The following is a 27,408-nucleotide window of genomic DNA, read 5'->3' as shown; positions in this document are numbered from 1 at the left end:
CAGTTGACTTAAAGAAATGTAACGATATCTCAAGATAGGTTATAGGTACATAAATGCACTCCTTCCCTCTGTAGATACTGCAATACCAAGTATCAGACCCACTTGGACAGCAGCCCGTTACCATATGGATTCATTCAGAGAAAAAATCCAGAATGAGTCTAAAGGTTTATCATTTATGGTTCACTGTATCAAATTTGGTGCTATAGCGGGATAACATTGCTCTTTAGAAACCCACACATTACGGGGCACCTGGGTGGCTCAGTGGGTTAAGCCTCTGCCTTCAGCTCAGGTCATGATCTCGGGGCCCTGGGATCGAGCCCCACATCAGGCTCTTTATTCAGTGGGGAGCCTGCTTCCCCCCCTCTCTCTGCCTGCCTCTCTGCCTACTTGTGTCTGTCAAATAAATAAATAAAATCTTAAAAAAAAAAAAAAAAGCCCACACGTATCATATACACTTATTATTGTAGAAGAATATCTGGCAAATGTAAAAATCTAGATTTTTAACCTTGTCACACTGTAAGAGGCTACTTCCACTAATCGATGTTTATTGAGGCCAACAGTGTATGTAGTCAGATCAGGCAGCATGCGCCTATAACGTATAATCCAGCTCTGATTTCTGACTTCAGAGAGCTGGGTTTCAAGGAGAAAAGTGGATAGATACGTGTGCAAACAGCACCTTCACTGTCAATTCATACTCCTCTCCAGCATATTAGCACTGCACTAGCAATCTGATCGATCAAATTATAATTTCTGAAAACAGACGGACTCTTTCTGAAAGCTAACCTTTTTTTTCCCCTTCCTGAAATTAACCGCCTATTATTACAAGTCATGATTGGATTTTTGAATTTTTTTAAAAATAGACTCTGAGGAATTTAATTAGCCAATGTGGTTTTAAGACTTTGAGTTATCTAAAAAAATTAATTAAGCAATCATTGTCTTGGTCTAGCTTTCAAGTGATTCTGACATTCGAGTTGTAACATAAATAACAGATGAATGAGCCAAACAGCGGTGGCAGAAATGTGCTTCAAAAGAAAACCACTTAAGCAGATTTCCACACAGGTGTTTAGGCAAAAATAGAGTCTGTCAACAGGATTAAAAAATCCTTAGTCAAATATGTGTACATTTTGTTCTGCACATGGGTAAACATCTGGATACCCAGAAATATTTAGATATTTTGTATATTGAATTAAATGTATGATTTATGAATATCAACGTATAAATATATATTTTTAAATATTTTATTTATTTATTTAACAGAGAGAGAGACAGCATAAGCAAGGGGAGATGCAGAGGGAGAAACAGGTTCCCCGCTGAGCATGGAACCTGATGCAGGCCTCAATCCCAGCACCCTGGGATCATGACCTGAGCCAAAGGCAGATGCTTAACCAACTGAGCCACCCAGATGTCCCTCAATGTATATTTTGGAGAATTTATTAATCTTAGGCACTTGGATGAAGAGGAGGGTTAGTTAAATTTTGATGCTGTTTGGAAAAGGGTTCTCATGTTGACTTTCTAAAATTGAGATGAAAATGTAAAGAAGAAACGTTAAGATGAAATGACAGGGGCTCATGGGGTTTTTCCCTACTCTCCTGTGAGGGCTTAGGGTTTGCCATGTGTCAGTGGCCAATTTCAGAGTGCTTGAAACATCTGCCCCCAAAACCAATCGTAGCCCTTACGGGTGTGAAATCTTGAAGGCCTAGCAAAGAGGCAAGAGGGCCCAGATTCTGGACTGCTACAGTCATGGCCAAGCACCAGACCTGGGAGAAAGAAAGGACATTAGGCTTCCTGCCCTTTCTCGATCTCTGACTATTTAAATTCAGATAATAAAAGTCAAGGGGGATCTGAGGAGATGCTTGGTTTTCAGGTTAACATTTTTCCCTTCAGGTATTTTCCTCCCTATAACCCCAGGTCCAATGTATGCAAATGGAGAGCACAAAGTGAAGGAGGACTGATATTTTCCAGACTGGCTGGATGTGGGGCCGTGGGAAAGCTGATACCCTAAAAACAATCACCTGGGTCACCAATACGAGGCAACACTTCTTCCATTATAATATTATACAATTATTTTTATCCCCCCCATCAGAAATGAATAATAGGTACAATTTACAGATATAGATATTCTGGACTGTGGGAAAGCTTTTCTAGATTAGAGAATAAAGGCATTTTCTTGTAAGGGAGACTAGAAAGCCATGGGACTACTGATACTCTGATGGATAATGTTTAGAGCATCACTGCAACTGGAAGTGGCAGTTTGAGTGACGGCAATAAATTAATCTAAAATGTAATAACCTATAGTCAAGTTTCTTCACCACTTTGTCTATTTTTTTATAATGAGCTACATTTCCTGATTTTGTTATTTAAATAAGAAGTTTAGGGTCAATTGGCAATAGGCAGTAGAACCTCATATTTATTCAGTGTATACAGAATCCTATTCCTGCTCAATCAGACAAAATCTTTTGATTGATATTAGGGGGAAGAAACCTCTGGATGAAATATATTCTAATGCACTGTAAGTGATATGACATTCGTATTCTGCTTAAAATGAAATTTGGAAGGGAGAAAGATGGTGAATTACAGTTTGGTGATGAAATTACCTCATTGTACGATAAAATATTCATTCATTTAAGAAGATAACTATAGGAAAAACTGCTTTTCTATTATAATTATCTTCAGGTAGTTTGAGGCAATTTTGACCTGTGTTTTTCAATATAGTTCACTTAATTTTCTAATATTAATAAGTTTAGCATTTTAATACAGTTTTAGTCATGCATTTTTATATTTTCTTCTCCTATAGCAAGAGTTTGTCAGTTTCTAGTGTGATCCCCTTAATCTTGGATCCGTGAATGTGAATCCCCCAGACTTTTGTGTAAAATATTAATGTGCCTGTGCATTTTTCTGGGCAAAGTACCTGGAGGTTTCATCTGATTTTAAAGTCATCTCAGAGTGATCAGGGATCTATCTGGCAGGAGAAAATAAGAATGACACAGTATCCTAAGAAGCCAAAGTCCGTTTGATGTCACATGATGTGACAGTCCAATTCTCTCTATTTTTTTGTCTTATAAATAACATATAGTTTATGTTTTTCAGCTTTATTGAGGTATACTTGACAAAACTGTAAGATATTTAGTCAATTATGTGATATGTACACATTGTGAAAGGATCCCCCCAAGCAAGTTAATTAACACATCCATCATCTCACGTATTTATCTTTTTTCCCTCCAAATTCTCAATACTGTCCCCAACTGCATGAGCACTGCATAACTATTCCAACCCTGATGTCATCTGTTGGAAGGTGGACTTCAAGAGATCCAAGAGTACCTAAAACTACTGGAATAAGGCTGGTGTTCCTGGTTCAGACATTGCTTTTTTTTTTTTTTTTTTTTTTTGCCTTTCCCTATCCTGTATGTAAAGAAAACATCTCCCTAAATAGTAGCACTATCAGACATTTACTCATCAATATGTTTCTAATTTCTAAATATCAAGCTAATTTAAGCAACATTAAGAATTTATGAGGGCTATTTATCAAACAATTCCTAATATGTATTTTTTAATTGGATGGAATAGTGTTAGGAACTAAGATCTATTAAAAATTATGTACTTTAATTGGTATACATTTTAAAGGAAAAGAGGATTCACGTTATTTTCTTCTAAAATTTAAAAAATTTTAGTTGTTAAAGTCATACAAATGTAGCGATACATCTGAAGTTACGACTATAGTATTGTGTTATGCTTGAATTATTAGACTAGAGTAGGATTTCTTTCCCTATGTCTACAAAAAATAGACAAATGCCTCCACTGAAATGTAAGGAGGATAAGAAAAGAAAACAAAGGAAGAAAGGAATGAAAGAAGGAAGGAAAAAAGTGAAGAAATTATATAAAAATCATATAAATTATAAAATTTAAAAATATAAAATATATTTATAAAAATGTAAAATATATTTATAAAATATAAAATTTAAAAATTATAAAAATATAACACCATATCAATGAGATTTGGGGCAGAGAATTACATTTATTTGAGTGTTCTGATATTTAAGCCAATTTTCCAAGCTGTTCACCTTGAATCTATAATCGCAGATCGATACAAGAAGGAGAACAAAGGGCAGCCCTGGGAGCTATGCCCCAAAGGAGAGATCTAAAGGGCCAGGAGCAAGATGAAGTGAAGCTCTGATGGCAAAACAAAGTTCGAAGGAGTCACAAGACACGACTGAATAGAAGTTGTGATATACAGGAAAACAAGGAGAGCGGCAGTTGGGAAGAAGTTGAGAAGTGAACAGACACACAGAGATGTGTGTGTATAGCTAGTTAACATAATAATTATTATAATACAATATGAATATTAAAAATATATATGATATTTTATTATGACACCCCTTCCCTCCACTTATGTGTATATATAAAATCTCATCTGAGTAAATCACTTTTCACTTTAACCAGAAGGGTCTAACTAAAGTAGAACCATTCTCTCCACAGTGTACGGAATATTACTTAAACCTATAACCTCATTACCCAAGCAAGAGGACCCTGAAGTTCCAAAGAGGTAATTTCCAATGGTATTTTGCTTTTATTTCTGAGAATAGCCCATACCATATATTCATTATTGTGTCAGTCCTTTTTTTGTTTTCCTTTTGCAGTGTACTTTCTAAATATATCTTAATATGTTGCCTTATTAACCATTACTACTAACTGTGAGAATGACCCCATTATAATGTAAGGAGGCATCAGCTTGCTCTTAGATGAAAGAATATTTCTTAGAGTGTCTGGCAATGTATAATTTCAAAATATGTTATTTTAATGTTTCTAGTCCTACCATAAAAGCTCTGTCACAGTTCTTTACCTATGTTTAAAAACAACAGCAAATTCTTTCACTAAGAGTATAATGCATTTGCGCCATAAAAATAAGAAAGTGAAAGCAAGGAAGAGGTCCCCAAGTAGAATAGACTTATGAAGATACTACCGAATTAGTGAGTATCTAAGAATGGGAAGGGAAAACTATGCCTGCCATGCCATTAAAAATAATGTTGGTAAATGCTTACTGAAAGGTAGTAAGTCCAGAGTTCACTACATCGAAAAGCCTAATGTTAACCACACAACGATCATCATCTGTACATGACTTATTTCATCCTCAACAGAACATCAGAGATCTTTAGCAGTTGGGCCTTCTTATTTTGATAATTTTCCTGATAAGGAGGCATCTGACCTATTCATCTTTTCCTGCCTGACCTTGGATAACTCAGGTAATCATGCTGGTCTTTGGTATTCTCATTGGTAAAATGAGAGTTGGATTACACCAGTAATTTTCAAACTACCCTCTTTGGAACCCCACAGCTTTGAGAATGCTTTAGGGAATCGGCAAAAATGAAGTATTTTCAATTATTTTCTTCATAACCATCAAAATTTAAATTGCCTTGGAAACTTATTAATTGCCCTGAGATTAAAAACTCCTTACAGATCTATAATTTAAAAAATTTGTCTATATAGGCATGGGGATAAACGCTTTAACACAGAAAATGTTTCCTGTGACAAAATGGGTTGGGTTTAATTCCAGGGTAACAAGGTTGAATTTTTGGAAAAAGAATATCTTTGCTCATCAAACTTCAAGTTGATTCTTTGACTTAATATTGACATTATCATTCGTATGGGTATGACCTGTGTTTTGTTGTATTGTTGTTAGGGCATCTAAGTTCTAAAGGGTTGCTCTCCTTGTATCAGAAACTTGTGCAATTACTAGCTTAGTGTTAATTCTAATAATTCAGTATACTTCTCTAAGTGAAGAATATTTCTTACACATGGTCTTTTATTTATTTCTTACACAGTAGGTATGTTTCATACTTAAAAATGTATTTGGCAGTATGGAGATTCCTCAAAAAGTTAAATGTGTTTTTGAGTTGTTCCATGGGAGGCTGGTAATATTATATTTCTTAAAAATAACTACCAGAAAAAAAAAAAAGAAAGAAAGAAAGAAAGAAAAACAAAAACAAAGGTAAGTAGGTAAGATAAAATGTTAGAAGTTTTAAATCTGGATAATAGGAATATAGGTACTTGTTTCACTATTTGTGTTGTTCTGCAGCTCTAGAAATGTATAAAAAAAAAGAAGAAGAAGAAAGAAAAGAAAAGAAAAGAAAAGAAAAGAAAGTAAAATACAAATATCCAGCCATGGTTAAAAAAAAAAAATTAGAAATGGAACTATTTAGCCAAAGAATAAAAAAAAATACTAATTTGAAGGAATATATACACCCCAATGTTTACAGCAGCATTAAAAACAATAGTCAAGGGGCACCTGGGTGGCTCAGTCAGCTAAGTGTCTGTCGTTGGTTCAGGTCATGATCCCAAGGTCTTGGGATGAAGCCCTGCATCAGGCTCCCTGCTCAGTGGGAAGACTGCTTCTTCCTCTCCTTCTGCCTGTTGCTCTCCCTGCTTGTGCTCTCTCTCTCTCTCAAATAAATAAATAAAATCTTTAAAAAATAGTCAAATTATGGAAAGAGACCAAGGATCCAACTGATGAATGGATGTAGAAGTGGTCTACACAATGAAATATTACTCAGCCATAAAAAAGAAAGAAATTTTGTCATTTGCAATGACATGGATGGGACTAGAGAGTATTATGCTAATTGAAAAAGTCAGTCAGAGAAAGACAAATATTACATGATTTCATTCTTATGTGGAATTTAAGAAGCAAAACAGCAATCCTAGGGGAAAAAAAGAGAAGAAAACCAAGAAACAGACCCTTAACTATATAGAACAAATTGATGGGTGACTGGGGGAGGGGGGTGAGTGGGGGATGGATTAGGTAATGGGGATTAACGAAGGCACTTGCTGTGATGAGCACTGCATATTGTATGGAATGGTCGAATTACTAAATTGTACTGAAACTAATATTACGCTGTATGTTATCTAACTGGAATTTAAATTAAGAAATACATTTAAAAAAATAAAAAATGTGTTTGGGATAAGATGATGTCTGTACTTTGCATGAGGACTAATTTTAGCTGAAACCTCATCTTGCCTATAGCTTGTTTCTTTATGGGTTTAAGGAGAGTACCTGCTAATTGTAATCTACCTCCTAATTGTAGGAGGTCCTTTTTTCACTTTTAGAAGAATGTCACTCTGATTCTGTTATCTACCCTTGCTTATAATATGACTTTCTAAAGCTTTTCAACTTTCTCAAATGAGACGTAGATTAGTACGAGGAAGGGAAGAGAAGAGAAGATAAAATGTAACTCATCTTGCAGAAGAGTGCTAATACCAGGTGGTGGTTGGTATCACCTTCAATGTGCCCCAGGCAATAGGACCAGTAAGGTTGGATAAAATTATTACAAGAATCTGTGTGCTCAAAATTTATTTTGACCTAAACAAAGATAAATACTGGTTGGAGAATGTGGACTCCTGCATCAAAGATGGAGTCAAAACAACAGAATCTCCTAAAATTCTAAGAGTCTATCATTCTTGTTTTAATAGAGTAACTGAAAGTTCCATATTATAGCAGCCAAGCCCTAAAACTGCAAACTTCAGGAGAAAGTGAAGGAACAAAGGTCATCAGGAACATGCCGGCAATCTAAGAGTAAATGGATTTTCAGGAATCTCAAAAGAAGTTTGCCCTGGAAAGGAACAAATTTCCACATTGGTTCTATACATAGAAACACCATAAGGGATTATTTTATACACGTATATACATACACACATACAGAATTAGAATCCCAAAACATCCGATGGTAAAAACCAAATGGAGCTATACAAAGGTGATATTTTCTATGTTTTATTCATATCTAGTTTGTCACTTATCAACAGTTTTGTAACTAAATACAGATGTCTGACTGGATCCAATCTTAGACATTCCACTCTTTTATTGTCTAATGTGGAAATGATGCACTGCTGTGAGAAAACTAGGGCTTCAAAGTCAGGTAGGGTTTGCTACGCCAGGCTACTCATGCTATTTACGTAGCTATGCCATCCTGCCCAACCTCAACCTCCTCATCTATAGAATAAGCATTACACATTCACTGGCTTGTTAGGAGGATAACAAAAGATGATGTCGATAAGCTACTCACTAGCAGGTCGTAGAATTTAAATAAATGTCACTATCTCTTCCTTACAGAAAATCCCAGGCAAAAGTTAAACAAAAAGAGTAGAAATATGCTACTAGCATTTTAGTGTTTGTATTGAAAAACATAGTAAAATTAATATTACACTCATGATTGGCTATTAATGGCACATAGGAATTGTTACTGGCACATTTATCACTTACATGAATGCTCTGAATTCCCAGCTAGGTTTACTTGAATATTTCTGCCATTAAGGCAAGGCCTTCACTGATATTTGTGCATATTAATTCAACAACATCTGTATATAAAACATGGAAACTACTGTTTATCTAGTTTTCAGAGGGGTACATATGCATGGAATATTATTTTTTTCTCTTGTGAAATATTTAATTTTATTGTATTTTAAATACATAATTTCTGATTTATTACAGAATAAAATACTCATCTTTTAAGTGTCGCATGATGTACAGAGTTCAAACTTAAAATCTTTGGCACCTATAAAGTTACTTTAGATGCTTTCCTCCATATGTTGAACATAAAGAAAACTCATTAAACTAATTGTGGAAGACCTTAGTAATCCTAGGAAGGTAGTGACCTTAATACAGCTTTCTTCTTCTTTATCAGCTGTAACACAGTAGCGCAGTTTGGCTGAAATAAAGACGGAGACGCTCAGAAGTTCATGTGCAGGTCAGACTTGGAGTTCTCCGAGAGACCTAGCTAAGAGACGAACTGGTATAGGCCTTTACTGTGTGTGGGTTGAGACAGTACATGAAATCCAGTGCAGGAAAACCCCAGCAGGGCAATGGTAGAGTGAATATTTGAGAAAGACTATGGGTTGCAAAGATCTGTACTTCATCCAAGTGTGAAGTTGCCACAGAGACTCACCTGAAGAGGCCAATAATCCCTAGTCAGCGAGAAGCTACGGAAAACTTTAGAATGACTCAGAATGACTGAGCCCTCAAATCTGGGAAGGTGAAAAGGAGATGGGAGAACAGGAAAGTGTTTCTGGCCTGCATAGTTCTACATTTTTGGTCCATGTGGGGAAGACTGGTTGACTTTCTGACTGGTGCTATTACCTAATCAAGATAGAAAGAAAGAAAGAAAAAAATGGAAAGAACATCTGGAGAGAGCAAGAGCAGTCAGAAAACCTGCCCAGTGAAATAAAACTGTTAGAGAGGATAGAAATAAACCTAAACAGAAAATCAGAAGAAATACCTAAGACAATACAGTTCCAGTATTTTCTGAAGATGGAAAACAAAACAAAAAAATAAGCACAATATCTACATGATTCCGTCTAAACAATTCAAGGGACTGGAAGATAGCATCGTCACTGCTAAATTTTGCGTTTGTAGCTTAAAAGACCATGGAGGAGGTATCCCCTGGGACACAGGAGCAAAATGGTGAGAGGATGCAAATTGATAGAAAAAGACAATTGAAGAAAAAAAAATTCAGGAGACTTGCTATGCGCCATAGGAGTTTCAAACGAAGAGAAAGGAAAAATACAGAGAGAAGAAAATATATAAATAACAAGGAGATCATTTTGTTGAAAGGAAGACCTAATGCCACGGCCAATTGAAAGAGCTTACTGATTTCCAGACGGGGTTGATAAGAAAAGGGCCCAACCTCTGCATATTTTGGTACAATTCTTCAACTCCAAGACAAGGTAAAATAATCCTTCTAGCTCTCAGAGAGAAAGGAGAAATTAGGTACACAGGACATAGCCCACCTGAAGCCCTGGAAGCAAGAAGATGGTAGAATACCATCAAGACACCACGGAGAGAAAGGACTGCATGTGAAAACACACCTCCTCCCAGACTTCTCTCGGGTGAAAGGGAGAAAACAAGGTACTTGAGGAACAGCAGGAATTCCTCTAGTCTGTTATCCATAAATCCCATCTGAGGAAAATAACTGAAATAGTTTCAAATTAACCAGATTACCACAGGACCAGTTTTAGAACCCACATTTCTCTAATTTCTTATCACCTCCTAACTCACCTGCCAAGACCATTCACAAGCTCTGGGAGCGGGAGCACTAGAAGCTGGAATATGGAAAAGTAGGAGGAGATGGATGAGCAGACCGTGCCTCCTTCCCCCACTGCTACTCCCCAAACTGTAAATTTGGGGAGGAGGTTTGAACTGGAATTGAAATTGAAATCATAATTTGGAAATAACTGGACTTAAAACCTGAATTACGTAAATTAAGATTCTAATAGGAGAATGAATGGAAAGCTATGTGATTTGCTCACGCTGTTGGTAATGAATAGAAAGGGAGAACAACACTAATGACAGAAAAATAAAACCAATTCCTATTTGTACCATATCCAGTACAGGCCATCCAGTAAGCCACTTCTATTTGTATTTTAAGGAATTATACAGGTGACCCTGGAGCAACATGGGTTTGAACCCACTTATATATGCATTTTTCGACACAGTGTTGTAAATTTTTTTTCTTCTTTATGATTTTCTTAACAATTCTTAATCTTCTTATGATTCTTAACTTTTTCTCTTCTCTAGCTTACTTTATTGTAAATGTAGTATATAATATACAAAACATACAAAATATGTGTTAATTGACTACCTCATGAAATGGCTTCTTTTCAATAGTAGTAGGCTGTTAGTAATTGAGTTTTGGGGGAGTTATAAGGTACACACAGAATTTCAAGTACACAGGGTGGGGTTGACGTCCATACTCCTACATTGTACAAGGGTCACCTGTATATGCATCCTTACACACGCTTTGTGGAGAGGCTGGGTGCAACAGAGAAAGGGCCCAGGAAAAAAAAAAAGAAAAAAGATTAGAGATGAGATAGAAGATATATTTCTTAGAAGAGTAGGGATCCTTCCAAGTCCCTTGGATATCTGGTTTGAAAACTGTCAATATATTTCCCATTGCAACTTGCTGAAAGTAAAATGAGATCAGTTAATCAAAGAAGAGCAATTCAAAAATAAGCTTACGTTGTATCTTACGTAGCTGCAAAATAAGCTGTTTGAAAAATAAAAACTAATTGCTAGAACAGAAGTTGAAGATATATTTCAGGAATACATAATTTTGCAAAAATAACCAGTTTTAGAATATGCCATTCCCTACATTTTTCTTGTATTTCTTAAAAGATAATTGTTATGAGGTAGACTCTTTAACTGGGGGTTATCAACACCTTCAAGAAACTAATCAAAACACACTCTCTTTTACTCCACAGCCCCTTCACCTTGATCTCCTGTTCTACCTTTATCTTTCGAACGTTCTCCACCTGGCTGCATAACTGACTCTTATCTGTATGGTGGTGGTATCAGCAATTGATTTTTCCTTTCTTTTTTTTTTTTTAATTGAGATAGAATTGGCCTATAATGTTATGTAAGTTTCAGATGTATAACACTGTAATTTGACATTTGTATATGTTACAAAGTGATCACCACCAAAGTGTAATTACCACCCATCACCATACAACTGACCTCTTTCCTTCACACGTCTTGCCCACCTAACAACGTCCTTTCACTCTGGTAACCATCAATCTGTTCTACCTGTGAGTTTTTGCATTATTTTATTTATTCATTTGTTTTGTTTTCTAGATTTCACACATGAGTGAAATCATATGGTATTTGTCTTTCTCCATCTGCCTTACTTCACTTAGCATTATACCCTTTAGGTCTATCCATGCTTTTGCAAAAGGAAGATTTTTTTTTCTTTATGGTTGAATAATATCCCATTGTATATACATATAACACATTCTCTTTATCCATTCACCCATGGATGAATACTTAAGTTACTTCCATGCCTTCGCTATTGTAAATAATGTTGCAATAAACATAGGGGGTGCATATATCTTTTCAATTAGTATTTTCATATTCTTTAGATAAACACTCAGAAGTGGAGTAACTGGATCATATGGTAGATCTATTCTTAACATTTTGATACATCTCCCTACTGTTTTCCATAGGGGCTGCACCAATTTACATTCCCAATAACAGTGTATAAGGGTTCACTGTTCTCCACATCCTCTCCAACATTTGTTATTTCTTGTCTGTTTCATAATAGTCATTTTAACAGGTGTGAGGGCATATCTCAATATGGTTTTGATTTGAAATTTCCTAAGAATTATTGATGTTGGACATCTTTTAATGTGTCAACTGGCCATTAGTATGTCTTCTTTGGAAAAAAGTCTGTTCAGATCATCTGTTTTTTAATAGGGTTGTTTGGGTTTTTGTTGTTGTTGTATGAGTTCCTTTCACACTTTGGAGATTAGCTCCTTATCAGATGTATGGTTTGCAAATATCTAGTAGATTTTTTATTTTGACAATGGTTTCCTTTTCTGCGGGTAAGTTTTATTTTTAGTTTGAAGCGGTGCCATTCATTTACTTTTATATCTGTTAGCCTTGCCTTTGGAATCAGATCCACATTGCTTAGACTGATGTCAAGAAGCTTATCACTATTTTTTCTTCTAGGAATTTTAGGTATGCAGGTCTTATATTCAAGTCTTTCATCCATTTTTGCCTATGGTGTAAGACAGTGACTTAGTTTCATTCTTTTGCATGTGACTGTCCAGTCTTCCAAGTACCACTTGTTGAAGAGATCATCTTTTCACCATTAGACATTCTTGGCTCTTTTGTTATAAATTAATTGCCCATACATTTGTGGGTTTTCTTCAGGGCTCTTAATTCTATTTCACTGATCTATCTATTTTTATGCCAATACCATACTGCTTTGATTATTTTAGCTTTGTAGTCTAGAGAGTATGACACCTTTTGTAGTATCAAGGAGTCTGTGATATCTCTAGCTTTGTTCTTTTTTCTCAAGATTGCATTGGGTATTGGAATCTTCTGTGGTTCCATACAAATTTTAGAATTCTTTCTACTTGTGTGAAAAACTCAACTGGAATTTTGACAGGGATTGCACTGAATTTGTATATTGCTTTAGGTAGCATGGACATTTTAACAATATTAATTCTTCTAATCCATGAGCACAGATTATCTTTCCATTTATTGTGTCTTCATTTTATTTCAACTTTGTCTTATAGTCTTTCACCTTCTTGTTTAAATTAACCCTAAGATTTATTCTTTATAATGCAACTGTTAGTGGGATTTCTTCATTTCTTCATTTCTTGCTTTCTTCATTTCTCTTTCTGATAGTTTGTTACTAGTGTATAGAGCTGCCAGATTTCTGTTTATTTAATTTGTATCCCACAATTTTACTGAATTCACTTATTCTAACACCTTTTTTGGGGGAAGACTTTAGGGTATTCTATATATAGTACCATGTCATTTGCAAATAGTAACAGTTTTACCTTTCCTTTTTGTCTTGAATAGCTCTTATTTCACTTTCTTATCTTATTACTCTGGGTACAGCTTCCAATACTATGTTGAATAAAAGTGGCAAGAATGGGTATGCTTGTCTTGTTCCTGATCTTAGAGGAAAATCTTTCAGTTTTTCAACCATTGAGTATGATGTTAGCGGTGGGTTTGTCATATATGGCCTATATTATATGTTTACGTACTTTTCCTCTATACCCACTTTGTTAAGAGTTTTTATTGTAAATGGAGGTTAGATTTTATAAATGTGCTTTCTGCATACATTGAATTGTCTTTTGATTTTTATCTTTCTTGTTGTCGTTAATGTGGTGTATCATGTGGATTGATTTACAGATGTTGAAACATCCTTGCATCCCTAGAATAAATCCCATTTGATCATGGTGTATGATCCCTTTAATGTATTACTGAGTTTGGTTTGCTAATATTTTGTTGAGGATTTTCACATCTATGTTCATCAGGGATACTGGCCTATAATTTTCTTTTCTTTTTTTTTTTTTTTTGTTGTTGTGCCCTCATCTAGTTTTGGTATCAACATGATGATATGAGTGGTAATTTTCCTCTTTCACTTCTGATTTTATTTACTTGAGTCCTCTCTATTTTATCTAGTGACTTAGTGAGTCTAACTAAAAGTTTGCCAATTTTGTTTATATTTCAAAGTACCATGTCTCTTAGCACTAACAGGCTAGAGGAAATTTCCAAAATAGTGTTTGACAGTGCTAGTATTAGCAAGTCAGAATGAGATCACAAAAATGGCAAATGTAGTGTCTCTGTCCCAGAGAGAATCCCAACAAGTTCCTGCTTCTCCAGCAGACACCCAAAATTAGTAAGTGGGTCTCCTTCACACATGGTCCAAGTGCTTATCCAACTGGTGTTTATAAGCTAAGTTGTGGGACAAGTTAGTTTATGTGTAAGCCCTTTAAGAGTGAGTTCTCACATTTCCTACAGTTCTATGGTTTTCTTGGATATAATTGCTGGTGATTTTCAAAGCCAGGCTTCTTGGGGGCTCATCTGTCCTGATCAGAATCTAGGGTTGGGTACCTGATGTGGAGCATAAACCCCTCCCTTTTCAGGGAAAAGAGTTGCATTTTTGAGATCCCAACTGTGGATTGCTGTGCCTAGGCAGGGGAAGGGGATTTTCCTGGGAAGACCATGGTTTGCTAATATTTTGTTGAGGATTCCCTCTGCTTCTTCTGTCTATTTTGACACAGTCTTTTTCTTCTTTGCTGTGAAGGCTTAGTCATCCAGGTTTCAGATTTTTTTTTCCTGAGGAAATTATTCCACATGTGGTGGTAAATTTTTTGTGTCCATAGGAGGTTGTGAGCTCAGGATCTTCCTACACTGCCACCTTGAACCCCTCTTAGGAGACAAGATTTTGCTGACTCTAGAATTAACACTTTCCGTTTGATCAAAATTGCCTGGTCCGTCATACTACTGTCCATATTGTCCTTACTATCTAATCTGGTCTCTCATTTCCCTTTCTCTTTTAAATCTGTCTCCATAATATTTATTTTTTAAATCTTGAAGATAGTTCTCAGGTTATTAAATACACAAGCAGTGGCATGTAACACAAATTCCTAGAATCATACCTAGCATATATTTGATGTTTAGAAATATTTGTTGAATTGAATATAAACAAATCTTCTGCCTTGCATTATTTAGACCATTGATACTACTTACTTAAATTATTGACTTGGTTAAAATTATACGTTTATTTAACAGATTCTGATCATTGAGTTATTTTTCTGCTGTGATTCATTTTTTTTGTACCAAATTCTTTTTATGTACCAAATCATGAGTCTTCTTAAGTTGCATCCAGCTATAAAAGTATTTTCAGGTCAGTATTGGCATATGTTTGTTATGTACCTGTGTACAAGTGCAGGATTAGCATTTAGTAAATGTTCTGAATACAATATAAAATTTCTATTTGATCCTCTACAAATACCATTATACTTGAATCAGAAGACATTAAGAGGTGAAGATTTTTTTAAAGATATTTTTATTTTTTAAGTAATCTCTACCCCCAACATGGAGCTTGAAAGCACAACCCTGAGATCAAGAATTTCACACTCCACTAAGCCAGCCAGGTGCTCCAAGAGGTGAAGATTTTTGCCTGGAAGATCAAACCTGTATCCTTAAGAACCACAGATCTTTAAAAATACAGATAACCTTAGGAATGATGCTAAACCTTCATGCTAATGACTACATTTGGTATTGCAAAAGCAGTTCTTGTGATTTAATGCCAGTTAATGGGGAAGAAGTAAATCATCAAGATGAAATCCAGATGGTGAAAGAAACAGGAGAAAGATACTGGGTGACTAAAAAGCAATAAAAACTCCTGAAAAGAGTGGCCTTGAAAAATTGGGATTCCTGACGTCAAATGAGCCCAGAAATCATGAGTGATAAATTGTTTCTTAAAACAGAAAGGAGATGATCACATCCTGGCCCTAGATTCATAAAGTGAACATTTGATTATTTGTACTGTGAGGAGTGTACGAAATCAAACTCAGTAGTTATCCATTTCTTTTTTTTATCTGCTTTCCAGGTGAAGTCAGTCACTAAGGTCACTAAAGTGGCTTTATCTCAACAACAATAATAAAAATGATATTATTACAGTGGTATTCTAATTAATTATATATTATTATAATTAATGTTATTCTAATTAATTATGATAATCATTATTATTAGCTATTTTCTAAGAATAAGTAATAATTGTAATTATTTCCTAAGTCATAGGTCTGTATTATCTATTACAACTTATCAGATAAGAAGAAATACTCAATGTGAGTTGATTACAAATGTCTCCAAATACAATCAGAATATTATCCTAGAACTATAGCAATGCAGGAAGCATTTCTGAGCAAGTAATAATTACATGAATACATGTGGCTTTTTGCTTAGTGCTATTAGTTACCACACCATTAGAATATGGTTAATTATGAGAAAGAAAAGAGAATCAATTGTTTTGAAGGAAGCAATCTGAGGAAACTCTTGGCAACATTTTAACAACAACCACAGCAGTGAGGGAATGATATCCAGGTTATGGATTCTGTTTCTCTCTCTACATTGAACTTTATTATTTTTAAGCTATTGCTGATCATTACCTTGCCTGTAAGATGCTGTTGCCGTACATGCTGAACTCCGGCCACCTGCTCCCCAGAATGTATCTGCATTCTCCACCTTGTCTATAGGTCTTGCACCAATTATCATTACTTTTGCTGGCTGGTGGGGTTTTTATTTAATACATTGTTTTCCCTTCATATTCACTTGCAAAAAATGCTCTGACCGAATTTTTACTTCTTATCAAATTATAACATGAATTTCAGGAATATGTTCTTATATTTATAATCTTTCAAAACTTTATAAAAAAATTTTTCAGTGTATGAAAGTCTAGATATTCCATCTCCTAGACTGAAAATACTCTGCTTTCCTTTTCTATTTTCCTTGTATCTACTTCCCTGTGTGATTGCTAATAATGATCATGTCATTTTCCCATTTCAGAGCTAGGATGACAGTCTTTGAGAAAGAGAAGGCAAGAATGTCCTCTCTTTGCTTTTACTCTAAAGAGGAAAAGCATTTACTTTTCTTCCATAGCACACTCCTGAGAGGTTTCCTAAACAGGTTTCTAATCCCAAACCTGAAATGATATAATATGCCCTAATTGCCCCATTTCAAGCATCACTGCTGTCACCAAGACGCACATCCAATCTGATGTAGGAAAGAAATAATATAGAATGATGCTTTTTTTTTTTCTGTGTTGAGTTATGTTAATGTATTGTATTCTCTTACTAATGTACAATATGCTGTATTCTATGTTGAATATTACCTATGTGTATATATATAAAATGCCTTTTCTTTAAGTGCTAAAGCCTCTAGCGATGATCATTAGAGACCTATCCCGGTATGACAAGCACTTTTCAGATTCTGTCAACTCTGATAATATTCTAGTTCTGTGTAGCATACTATGATGAGAAAGATTCTGGGGCCATGACAGGGCTTGGTAGAAATGAATACTGTAATCTCTTAATTCTGTCAACAACTAACTCATAAATTCTGAGACAGCGTATTGTGCTTCGATCATGAGCTAATTATTAAGCATTCATATAATTTACTAGCTCAACCTAATTGAAGGTGAGAGTTAGCCCGTAGAAATATGAAATACAGTGTCATTATTTTAAAGTAATCTGCTGACAAGGGTTTGGAAAAAGGGAAGTTGTACTCAGGGATCCCAGGGGGTTTCATTCATAAACTACAATGTAAATGTTGTTCCCTAGCATTGTGTAGGAGGCGATCTGCGCAACCATAGATGGCATGCTTAGTGCCTGAACTATAAGAGAAAGGAGTATTATAAAATATAATAATGATAATAATGACATTTGTTTACTCCTTTACAAACGATAAAGGAAAGTGAAAGCCTTTACCATTACCTAAACATATATTAGTTTTGGATTTTAAATCCTTTTTGTCACTATTTGTCAAATGATTTAATAGGCTTAATCTGTATTTGTAAGACAAATTAGCAATAAATGAAAACTTTAATAGAGAATCTGCTCTATTAGAGATTAAAAATTAGGAGAATTCAATGTATTGATGTTTTATTGACATGCCACCCTACTTGTTTTGATAAGACCGTAGTAACTGGATGGAGAGACCAGCAAGTTAGAAATTTTCTCCCTAGGTAATAATAATTCTTTTGCCCTTAACAATTCATTCAAAGTACTAAAACAGTGTTGCTTTCCAACAGCTTACAGCATTCAGACATTTCATGACATGTTGTATGTTCCGAAGTTAGCAGTCTCGAACAACTACAACCTCCAGACATAGGGCACGTTGGATACATGCTGGATAAAAACTGTGACCATGGAAAGACACTCTGTTTTGTAGAGGAATTAGATGGTAGTCTTATTCTCCATTAGCTTTCTATATCATTCTAGCATACCTCTTACTGGCTATAAATTCTTCACCTACCGTATTTGTAAATTTTAATGTCCTGATATGTTAGCGTTTCTATAGACTTTAATATTGAATGTCAAAAGAAACTTGGATCACCAAGTAATTTTTCATAATAAAAGAAGAACTGGCAGTTCATGTTTGCTCCCTGTGGTTCCAGAGAAAGATGAAGTCCTTTGCTTGGTGCTGAGGCAAATAAGGTAAATGAGAAAAATTTATCAAGTAGGACTTCTACCGATTGTATAATTAGCCAATACAACATTGAGAGATATCAGGATATTTCTTTAATTATTTGTTTACTGATTTATTGAGAGTGAAAGCATGAGTTGGGGGGTGGATCATGGGTGGGGAGGGCAGAGGGGGAGGGAGAGAGAATCTTTTTTTTTTTTTTTAAGATTTTATTTATTTGACAGAGAGAGAGAGAGATCACAAGTAGGCAGAGAGGCAGGCAGAGAGATAGGGGGAAGCAGGCTCCCTGCTGAGCAGAGAGCCCGATGCGGGGCTAGATCCCAGGATGCTGGGATCATGACCTGAGCAGAAGGCAGAGGCTTAACCCACTGAGCCACCCAGGTGCCCCAGGGAGAGAGATTCTTAAGCGGACTCCACACTTAGCCCAACCTGGGGCTTGATCTCACAACCCTGAGATCACAACATGAGCTGAAACTAAGAGTTGGAGGTTTAACTGACTGTGCAACCCAGGTGCCCCTATTTATTTTTTAAAAAGCTTATTCAGGGGCATCTGTATGGTTAAGTCAGTCTGACTCTCTGTTCTGGCTCAGGTTGAGATCTCAGGGTTGTGAGATCAAGATCTGCCTTGGGCTCCAGGCTCAGTGAGAGGACTTCTTCTCTCTTTCCCCCCTTTTCCCCTGCCCCTCTCCACACTGGTATGCTCCCTCTCTCACCAAAATAAATAAATCTTTAAAAAAAATTTTAAAAGAGAACAAAAACTTATTCATTCAATCATTTATTCACCCATACAAAAAATATTTATTACATGTTCCCATGTGTCTGGCATAGTTCAAAACAAGGAATCAAGCAGTAAAACTAGACAATAATGCTCACCCTCATGACATTATATTTTAGCAGGAAAACCAACAATAAATGAATAAGTAATATATATTTTATGTGTGTAGATATAGAACAGGTTATAAAAGCTATGAGGAAAATTAAGTAAGTGAAGAGGGCCAAAGCATGAGAAGACAGTAAACTGGAGTGTTAATTAAGGGGCCAGTGATATTGTGAGCAAAATACAATAGGCTTGTACAAATGTAGGGAGGTGACTTTAGACGGTGTGATCAGGGAGGAATTTCCTGCATTGCTAACATGAGCAGCAACCTAAATGACAGCTGTCAGTATTTCGGCGAAGAATCTTTAAAGACCCTCAGTGAGAAGTGAGCCTGGAGAGTCTGGAGTGTGAGATGAGCAGAAAGGCCGCATGTCTGGAGCAGAGAGGGGGAGTAGTGGGTCAGGTAGAGAGAAGATTCCCAGAGGTGGGCAGGAACAGGTTATATGGGTCAATGTGAGATTTTCCTTTCTCAGCCAGATGGGTATATATAAAGCATCTTAATTTTGGGATACTATGCTTTCAACTTGACCCAAGTAGCTGTGTTATATCTCTGCATCACTCTTGGTGCCTATTAATCTACCATTCCATCAGTCAGACTCCCAAACAAATAATTATTGCGCCATGCACGATGCTAAATGATGGGAATACAAGAGGCACTGCCAGCTCTGTCCTCATGGGGTCTATAGTTCCGTGGAGAAGTTACACATGAAATAATTACACATATCACAAGGTCTAGAAATAGGGGAGATGTATCACTGGCATTTATAATAAAACGGGATTAACCTAGCCCACAACTTAGATCCAATATATATGTAGCAATTATATAGTGTACATATAGTATACATATTTAACCTCAAGAAGTCATTCCAAGATTCTATCTACTATAACAATAAAATAGATTAAAAGCATCCATTTAAGTATTGCTTGATAATTTTCTATGTCCTTTCATATACATTATGCTATTTAATATTCACAATAACTGTGACAGAGGTCAATCAGTTATAATTATCTTCTTTTTAAAGAAGCTGAAGCCCTGAGAACTTATTTGTCTACAGGCATGAAATGAATTAGTAATGTAGGTAGTCCTAGTCTTTTTCTACACCACCTATATCACTAGAGGCCTGATCTAAGTATAGTAAAACTGCTTACCCAACAGCACGAGGCATTTAGTTTGGAGGCAAAAGAAAGAGAGAATATAACATCCTCACGCTTATGAAATATTGGATCTATTTAGGAAGGTGTTCTGATAAGCACCAAAAAATAAATTGTGCAGAAATTCCGTGTGCATATAAAGTTAGGAAATAATCAGTGTGGTATGGGACTGCTCCATAACCTTGTCTTGACAGAAATTTTAAAGCTGGGCACATCAATACATTATGTGGCTAGATTTTGATGCTTTTATGTTCTGAAATTCTGTTTTGTTTTGTTTTGTTTTGTTTTTCCTTTTCCCATTCTCAAAATCATTGCCAATCAATGAATCTTACCTACCATTTCCTCTGAGTTTATTGCTTACTTTAGAAATCTACAGTGTTTCTTCATTGAACAGATTAATCTTAGCTACTCTCTTGCTCCTCTGCCCAGGCACTCCAGAAAACCAGACTCAGCATTCTCTTCCAATTATCTTATTCCCAGCTCTAAGCCCCAGCGCCAATTCTGTTTGAATGACCTCTTCCTAGAATGCTAAATTGTCAACTGTTATAAAAGCTTCATTCATTTAACCTTCCTCTATTTCTTAGAAAATCAGTAGAGAATTCTACCCAATATGCGGCCCTGAATTTGCTGCATTACTAAATGAACGATCTCTGTTGCTCTCATAGAGTGCTAAGAGTTTATTTTTCCAATTTTTGTTTGATGTCAACAATTGTCTGGCTCTATTAATATTGATTATTTTACATTATGTTTTATAATGAGCCTGCACCTGGCATAATGTCACATAACAGTACATTTGATATTTTCAAGTAACGTTATTGTCTTGTTGCAAATATTACATATCTAATCTCTTTCCCCCTCCCATTGTACCTGCAAATGCTTTCTTTATTAATGAATAATTACCAAGAATACATGTCAACTACCAAGTGATTCAGACACAAGAGAAAAGCACACTACTTCAATTACATATTTGTGTTTATGTGTCAATGTGTTTATGTGTCGTTTTCTTCCTGACTGTGAACTAGTGATGTATGGAGGACACGGTCAAACCTTGGGTATGTGGCAACATGCCAGGTCCTGTGCTAATGGTTTGATGTAACCTATTTTATTTTACCTTCTTATCAACTCCACAAATAACTAGTTTGCCACATGACTCTCTATCTAAAAAGTCAGTGACGATCAAAGGTGCACTTAAAAAAATAGTTATGAGAAACATCTTTGTGAAAAATGAAAGACACTTACGGGAACCAGGAATTTTTTAATCTCTTCCAATGCGTGACTCATTCGTGAATAAGCTTCCCCAGGTGGAGCAAACACTTCAATTAATACATGAAGTTCATCACTCAAGTGGGCATATTTGGCTTCCCCACTCTTCCTTAATTCTTCTTCCTGTGAAAGAGGTTATTTTTAGAAATACAAATCCACCCATTTTGCATTGACTTAACATTTACTGAGATTGTGACAAAAGGGCATAATCTAAGCAAATTTTCCATAAGTAGAAACCCTTTGAGAAATAAAAATCTGGTACAAGCCATTTAAAGATTTTAAAATCATTTTTGTGTTTGAATGATTTTTCTAAAAAGCTGGCATAATTATCATCTACAATGGATTTTAATCAGCTAAATGAAAATGCTAAACCCCTGAAAAGAAGTTACAGAAATGCCTTAAAGTTTGAGTATACACTACTATATTGAGGAAGAAAAGGATTGTCTTTGTGTCTGATGAGTAATATTTTGCAGATAATAAAAGAAAGATTATCACTCTTCTTTAAGAAAACAAGAACTTTCGGGACACCTGGGTGGTTCAGTCTGTTAAGCATCTGCCTTCGGCTCAGGTCATGATCCCAGGGTCCTGGGATCGAGTTCCCCACTGGGCTTCCTGATCGGTGGGGAGTCTGCTTCTCTCACGCTCTTTCTCTGTCCCTTTCCCCCAGCTTGTGCATGCTTTCTCTCTCTAGATCTCTCTCAAATAAACAAAATCTTAAAAAAAAAAAAAAAAGAAAAGAAAACAAGCACTTTCTAGCTATTTTTTGAGAAACAGTGTAAAGGTTACCTGTTCTCCATTAATGTATGCAAAACCAGGGCGTATCTCCCAGCCTATGTGCCCACTGGCCCAGGCTGTCATCTGCCTTTGTACCTGCATTTTCTCTGTCATTTGCTGCCTCATTTTAGTCAACAGAAGTCCATTAAAGGGATGGCAGCTAAGCATTATGTTGGCATTCATTCTGCATGAGCTATATCTCCTCAGCTTAACCAACAACATGGTACTGTTAGATCAGATTTTTTGTAGTACTGTACCCAAGCGACTACTGTGGCCTGATTAATTCAACACAGAAGCAGAGCCAATCAGTACCTGATCTATACACTTTGCTAATGAGTGCCAGGAAGTTGATGCCTAACATCTCTTAATCTCACAATAACCTTGCACATTATTCACAACTGAGACTAGGAAACTGAGTTTCAAAAACCTCAAGTTGCTTCAGCAAAGTTGGGATTCAAACCCAGTTCATTTTGCAACCAGATTTGCATTTGTCTAGGATATTCATGGAAGCAAAATTCATTTAAAATAGTAACATAATGTTTTATGTTATGTTTTACTCTTCCTGACTCCCCTCCCCAGTAAACTTGTAGTTGTTCCACTAAATTTCAAAGGATAAAAACTGAATGGACAAAGGGCGCCTGGGTGGCTCAGTGGGTTAAGCCACTGCCTTTGGCTCAGGTCATGATCTCAGGGTCCTGGGATCGAGCCCCGCATCAGGCTCTCTGCTCAGCGGGGAGCCTGCTTTCTCCTCTCTCTCTCTGCCTGCCTCTCTGCCTACTTGTGATCTCTCTCTCTGTCATATAAATAAATAAAAAATCTTTTAAAAAAACCTGAATGACAAAATAATTTTTAGTTTTATGTGGGGACTGACTAGAAAAGTAACATGAGTAGACCTTAACTAGATAAAAGAAAGCAAATTTGCTATTGATCTCTTACAACTTAACTATATGAACCATATTAGTGTGCTTAGCTGAAGAAATGTCCATCATTTCAATACATGAAGGATCCATGAAAGAGATGGGAAGGTGTGCTTGCTTTTCTGTCCATCCCCCATCTAATCAAAAGTCTCCAACAGCAACACCTTTTAGCCTGGTAGTCCACTCTTCATCCCTAAGCCTACTTTCCATCTCTACGTAGGGATTTTTACTTAAAAGGGTTTTCTTAACGCCCATTTCTCAGTTTAGGAAGAAGAAGCACTTGCCTCAATGACTATGCACTTACAGAGTGTAGTAAACATTTCTTTCCTCTTGGGGTTCTGCTGCAAGGCAAGCTGGTCCTTTTCTCTGGGGTCGGCTTCACTTGCACCTAAGTGTTCAGGTGGTTAAATCAGGAGTCTTCACACTGCCTCCTTCTCCATACTTCCTGAACTGATTTCCCGCTGGTTATCAAGGGCTTCTTGCTAGCCAGATTTTATAGTGTCTGCATGCCGTGAGGTATGGCATTCAAATATGAATAATAATACTCATTTTAAAGGTTCTCAAATATAATGAGCCTGACTAGATACTCTCCAGTCGGGCCACTAGGCTGATGTTCATGAATAAAATGCAGCTTGCTATTTAAAAAAATATTTGCCTCTCCCCTCCCCCATCATCTTTTATATAAGCAGATGAGGAAACTGAGGTCTTTGGCTATTAAAAAACTTCCTGGAGGTCACATGTGGGTCAGGATTTCAGCCAGGACCCAGTAAAGTAGGTGTTAGCAGTGATAAAGATTTCAAAGGAGAAAAGTTAACACAGCAGAAGCAATCGTGAGCTACTACTGGTTATTCTCAAAACTAAATTGCGTATCTTCAAAGGTGTGTTATATTGGAACTCACATATTGGCGTAACTTTTGACAGAGCAAACGTTCCCAGGCCTTTGCTTCTTCCTGTCAAACTTCGATAATAATAGTGAGGCCCCAGGATTTTGTGGATTTTGAGAAAAGTGAAGGACATTTTATAATCTAAAAATGCTACACATATTTCTTACAGTAATAAGTATTATTTCTTACATTCTCAAGTAGTATTTTAAAATATTGCTGCGCTGTTTCAAGAGAGACCAAAATAAATGTATCTCAAATGCGAAGAAGAGTTTTCTTTCTGAAGTAGACGTATAAGCGGTGAGTAACTGGAAGAGCAGGTGGTTCTTGTCTGCGGTCTTATCCAGGGATCCTGGTTCCCCCTCTCTTAACTCTAGCGGCCCCGAGGACATCATTCTCATGTTTGTTGACGAAGGAGGCTGTCTACCATCACTTCTAAATTCTGCTCCAGGGGCCATGGAAAGAAAATGTAGCAGCAAAAAGCTTATGTCAGGGACACATGCCAGAGGTTTCATACATCATCTCTGCTCTTCATCTCTTTGGTAAAAGTGTAGTCACATGGTGGCCCGATGCAATGGAAGCTATAAATGTGGTTTCAGACTGAGCAGCCATGAGACTCAGTGTGAGGGTTTCATTTATGACAGAAACAAGTGAGAATGGAGACTGGATGACAACAAGCCATCTTTGCACCCAGTCTTCATTTAGGGCTAGTTAAAATCATACCTATTCATTAAATCTAATTTTGTGAATAGCTAGCCATTGTCTGCCAGAACGTCCAGATTTTATTTTCAAAAACAAGACGACAAGGGCGCCTGGGTGGCTCAGTGGGTTAAAGCCTCTGCTTTCGGCTCAGGTCATGGTCCCAGGGTCCTGGGATCAAGCCCCACATTGGGCTCTCTGCTTAGCGGGGAGCCTGTTTCCTCCTCTCTCTCTGCCAGCTTGTGATCTTTGTCTTTCAAATAAATAAAAAAAATCTTTAAAAAGAAAAAACAAACAAACAAACAAACAAAAAAAAGCCAAGACTATACCCCCAGTGGATTTGTAACATGAACCTCCAAGTCTGTCTCTGGGCAGACACCACAGCCATTCCAAATCGCACCAATGTCCAGAAACCAGTAAGTACATTTAAGGTAATTTAATAAAATCTCATGAGGTATTTCTTAAACAAGAGTTCCAACTGTATTTTGAGGGAAAAAAAAAGTTTATCTTTGCAGTAAATTCATTATTTGATAAGTTGATTATGAATGAGGCAGTAAGTAGTGTTTTTATGTTTCTGCCCAATTATCTTTTTGTGTGTTTTGTAACAAAGATCATAGTATTGTGGCAGGTTGCACTAGATAGCAAGAAAAGTAAAGAAAAAGATTAAGAAATTAGAAATGGTAGGGGCACCAACGTGGTTCAGTGAGTTAAGTCTCTGTCTTCGGCTCAGGTCATGATCTCAGGGTCCTGGGATGGAACCCCGAAGCATGGGCTCTCTGCTCAGTGGGAAGCCTGCTTCTCGCACTGCCCCACCTGCCTGCCTCTCTGCCTACTTGTGATCGCTGTCAAATAAATAAATAAAATCTTAAAAAAAAAAAAAGGAATTAGAAATGGTAGCGAAAAATCTTGGGTATAAATTGACGTGAACTGGTCCGAAGTTACCAGTACAGAAGACTGGTTCTCCATCTAATGAAAGCACAGAAAAGGGCACAGGGACTAAATCAAAAGAATGTAAGATGCACATATTAGAAGGTGAATCAGCATGACGTCATTTAGAATTCTGCTTAAAAGACTGCACATTCGGTTGATATTATTTAATCTTCCATGAAAAAGGTACATTTATTCCACTGAGGATATTTACTTAAGCCGCTGACCTTCAGAACACGATTTATGGTGTTCAGCTATTACAAAGGAATCACGAGCTAATTATTTCAAGCGCAATTATTAGCTGCTAAACATGAGAAATTCAAAACAAAGTCATTACAAATATTGAATCTAGTTTTACATATCCCCAAACATTCTACACCCATGTTGTACCCTAAGGTAAAATATAAGTAAAACATATCAGTTTTTTACTGGTTGTTTTACAGAGAATAGCATCACAGGAAAGAGAGTCTAATTTGAATTGCATTCGTGTGTTAAATCATTAAAAGGATTTTAAAGAAAACTTTCTCTTAGGAATTATCACTTGTATTTTCGCTTCCACTAAAGAATGCTTCTGATTTGGAAATAATTTGACAATTAGAAAAGTTTCCTCTTAATTCAAAATAGCATGTTCATTGAAGAAAACTTGAAAAAAATCCCCCAAACTACAAATATCTTAAAAAATATCAACAACCACACAATTTAAGACACACTATTAGCATTTTCAGTGTATCTTCTTCAAGTATCTTTTTACAGTAATAGCAATGAAATTGAAATCATAATTTTAATATTGCTCCTTAGGTCATGGGTATGCAAAGTACTTTCCATAGGCTATCTAATTTTGTATGTACAACTATACTTTATTCTACATAATGTTACTTCCTTCATTCTACTGATGAGGGGACTGGTACACAGAGAGAAAATTGTCCAGGATTACAGAGACTATAAATCATGGAGTTGGGTTAGAACTCAGGTAATCTCACACCAGGTCTAGTGGTTAATCACACTGGTATGTACTGATATAGGTATGATAAATGTAAATAAACATTTTCTAAGTCCAGATTTCCCCATAGATGTATCTGCGTAGTTTATGGAATATCATAGCTAGTGGTCTCTCAGCAATTTCCTGGTATTCAGTCCCATGTAGCCCTGAGCTGTCCAGGGTATCCTACAGCAGATAACAGGTGCTTGTGTACTTAGCCCATATGATACGAATTTCTTCTCCCCTCCTAAAAGGTTCTGATTCCTAGGAAGCTGTATGCTTATCAGTGCTATTTTCTATTATTTTCAAGGTTCTCACTACTCATCTCCTATTTTATGAAGGACTTTACCTAAAAATGCTAGTGATCTCACGTCACATTGTTTATGCCTAACCCTCTGTTTGGACCATCATTCCAAACAAGGCATTTATCCAAAGTATTTAAGGTGGAGCTCAGATTA

At 36.3% G+C, this 27,408-nt stretch overlaps 1 protein-coding gene across 2 annotated transcripts in view; it reads right to left on the bottom strand.

Moving 5' to 3' along the window:
* The window catches only part of KHDRBS2 (KH RNA binding domain containing, signal transduction associated 2), a 573,828-nt gene that overhangs the window by 246,402 nt on the left and 300,018 nt on the right, over nt 1–27,408 (bottom strand). For both annotated transcript variants that reach the window (XM_059399029.1, XM_059399028.1), the window contains exon 4: nt 21,750–21,896. In XM_059399029.1, coding sequence (XP_059255012.1) covers nt 21,750–21,896 — 147 coding nt within the window. The remainder of the gene's footprint in view (nt 1–21,749; nt 21,897–27,408) is intronic.

Source organism: Mustela nigripes, chromosome 5 (genome assembly GCF_022355385.1).
Source record: "Mustela nigripes isolate SB6536 chromosome 5, MUSNIG.SB6536, whole genome shotgun sequence".
Lineage (NCBI taxonomy): Eukaryota > Metazoa > Chordata > Mammalia > Carnivora > Mustelidae > Mustela > Mustela nigripes.
This window is presented reverse-complemented; position numbering and strand designations above follow the sequence as displayed.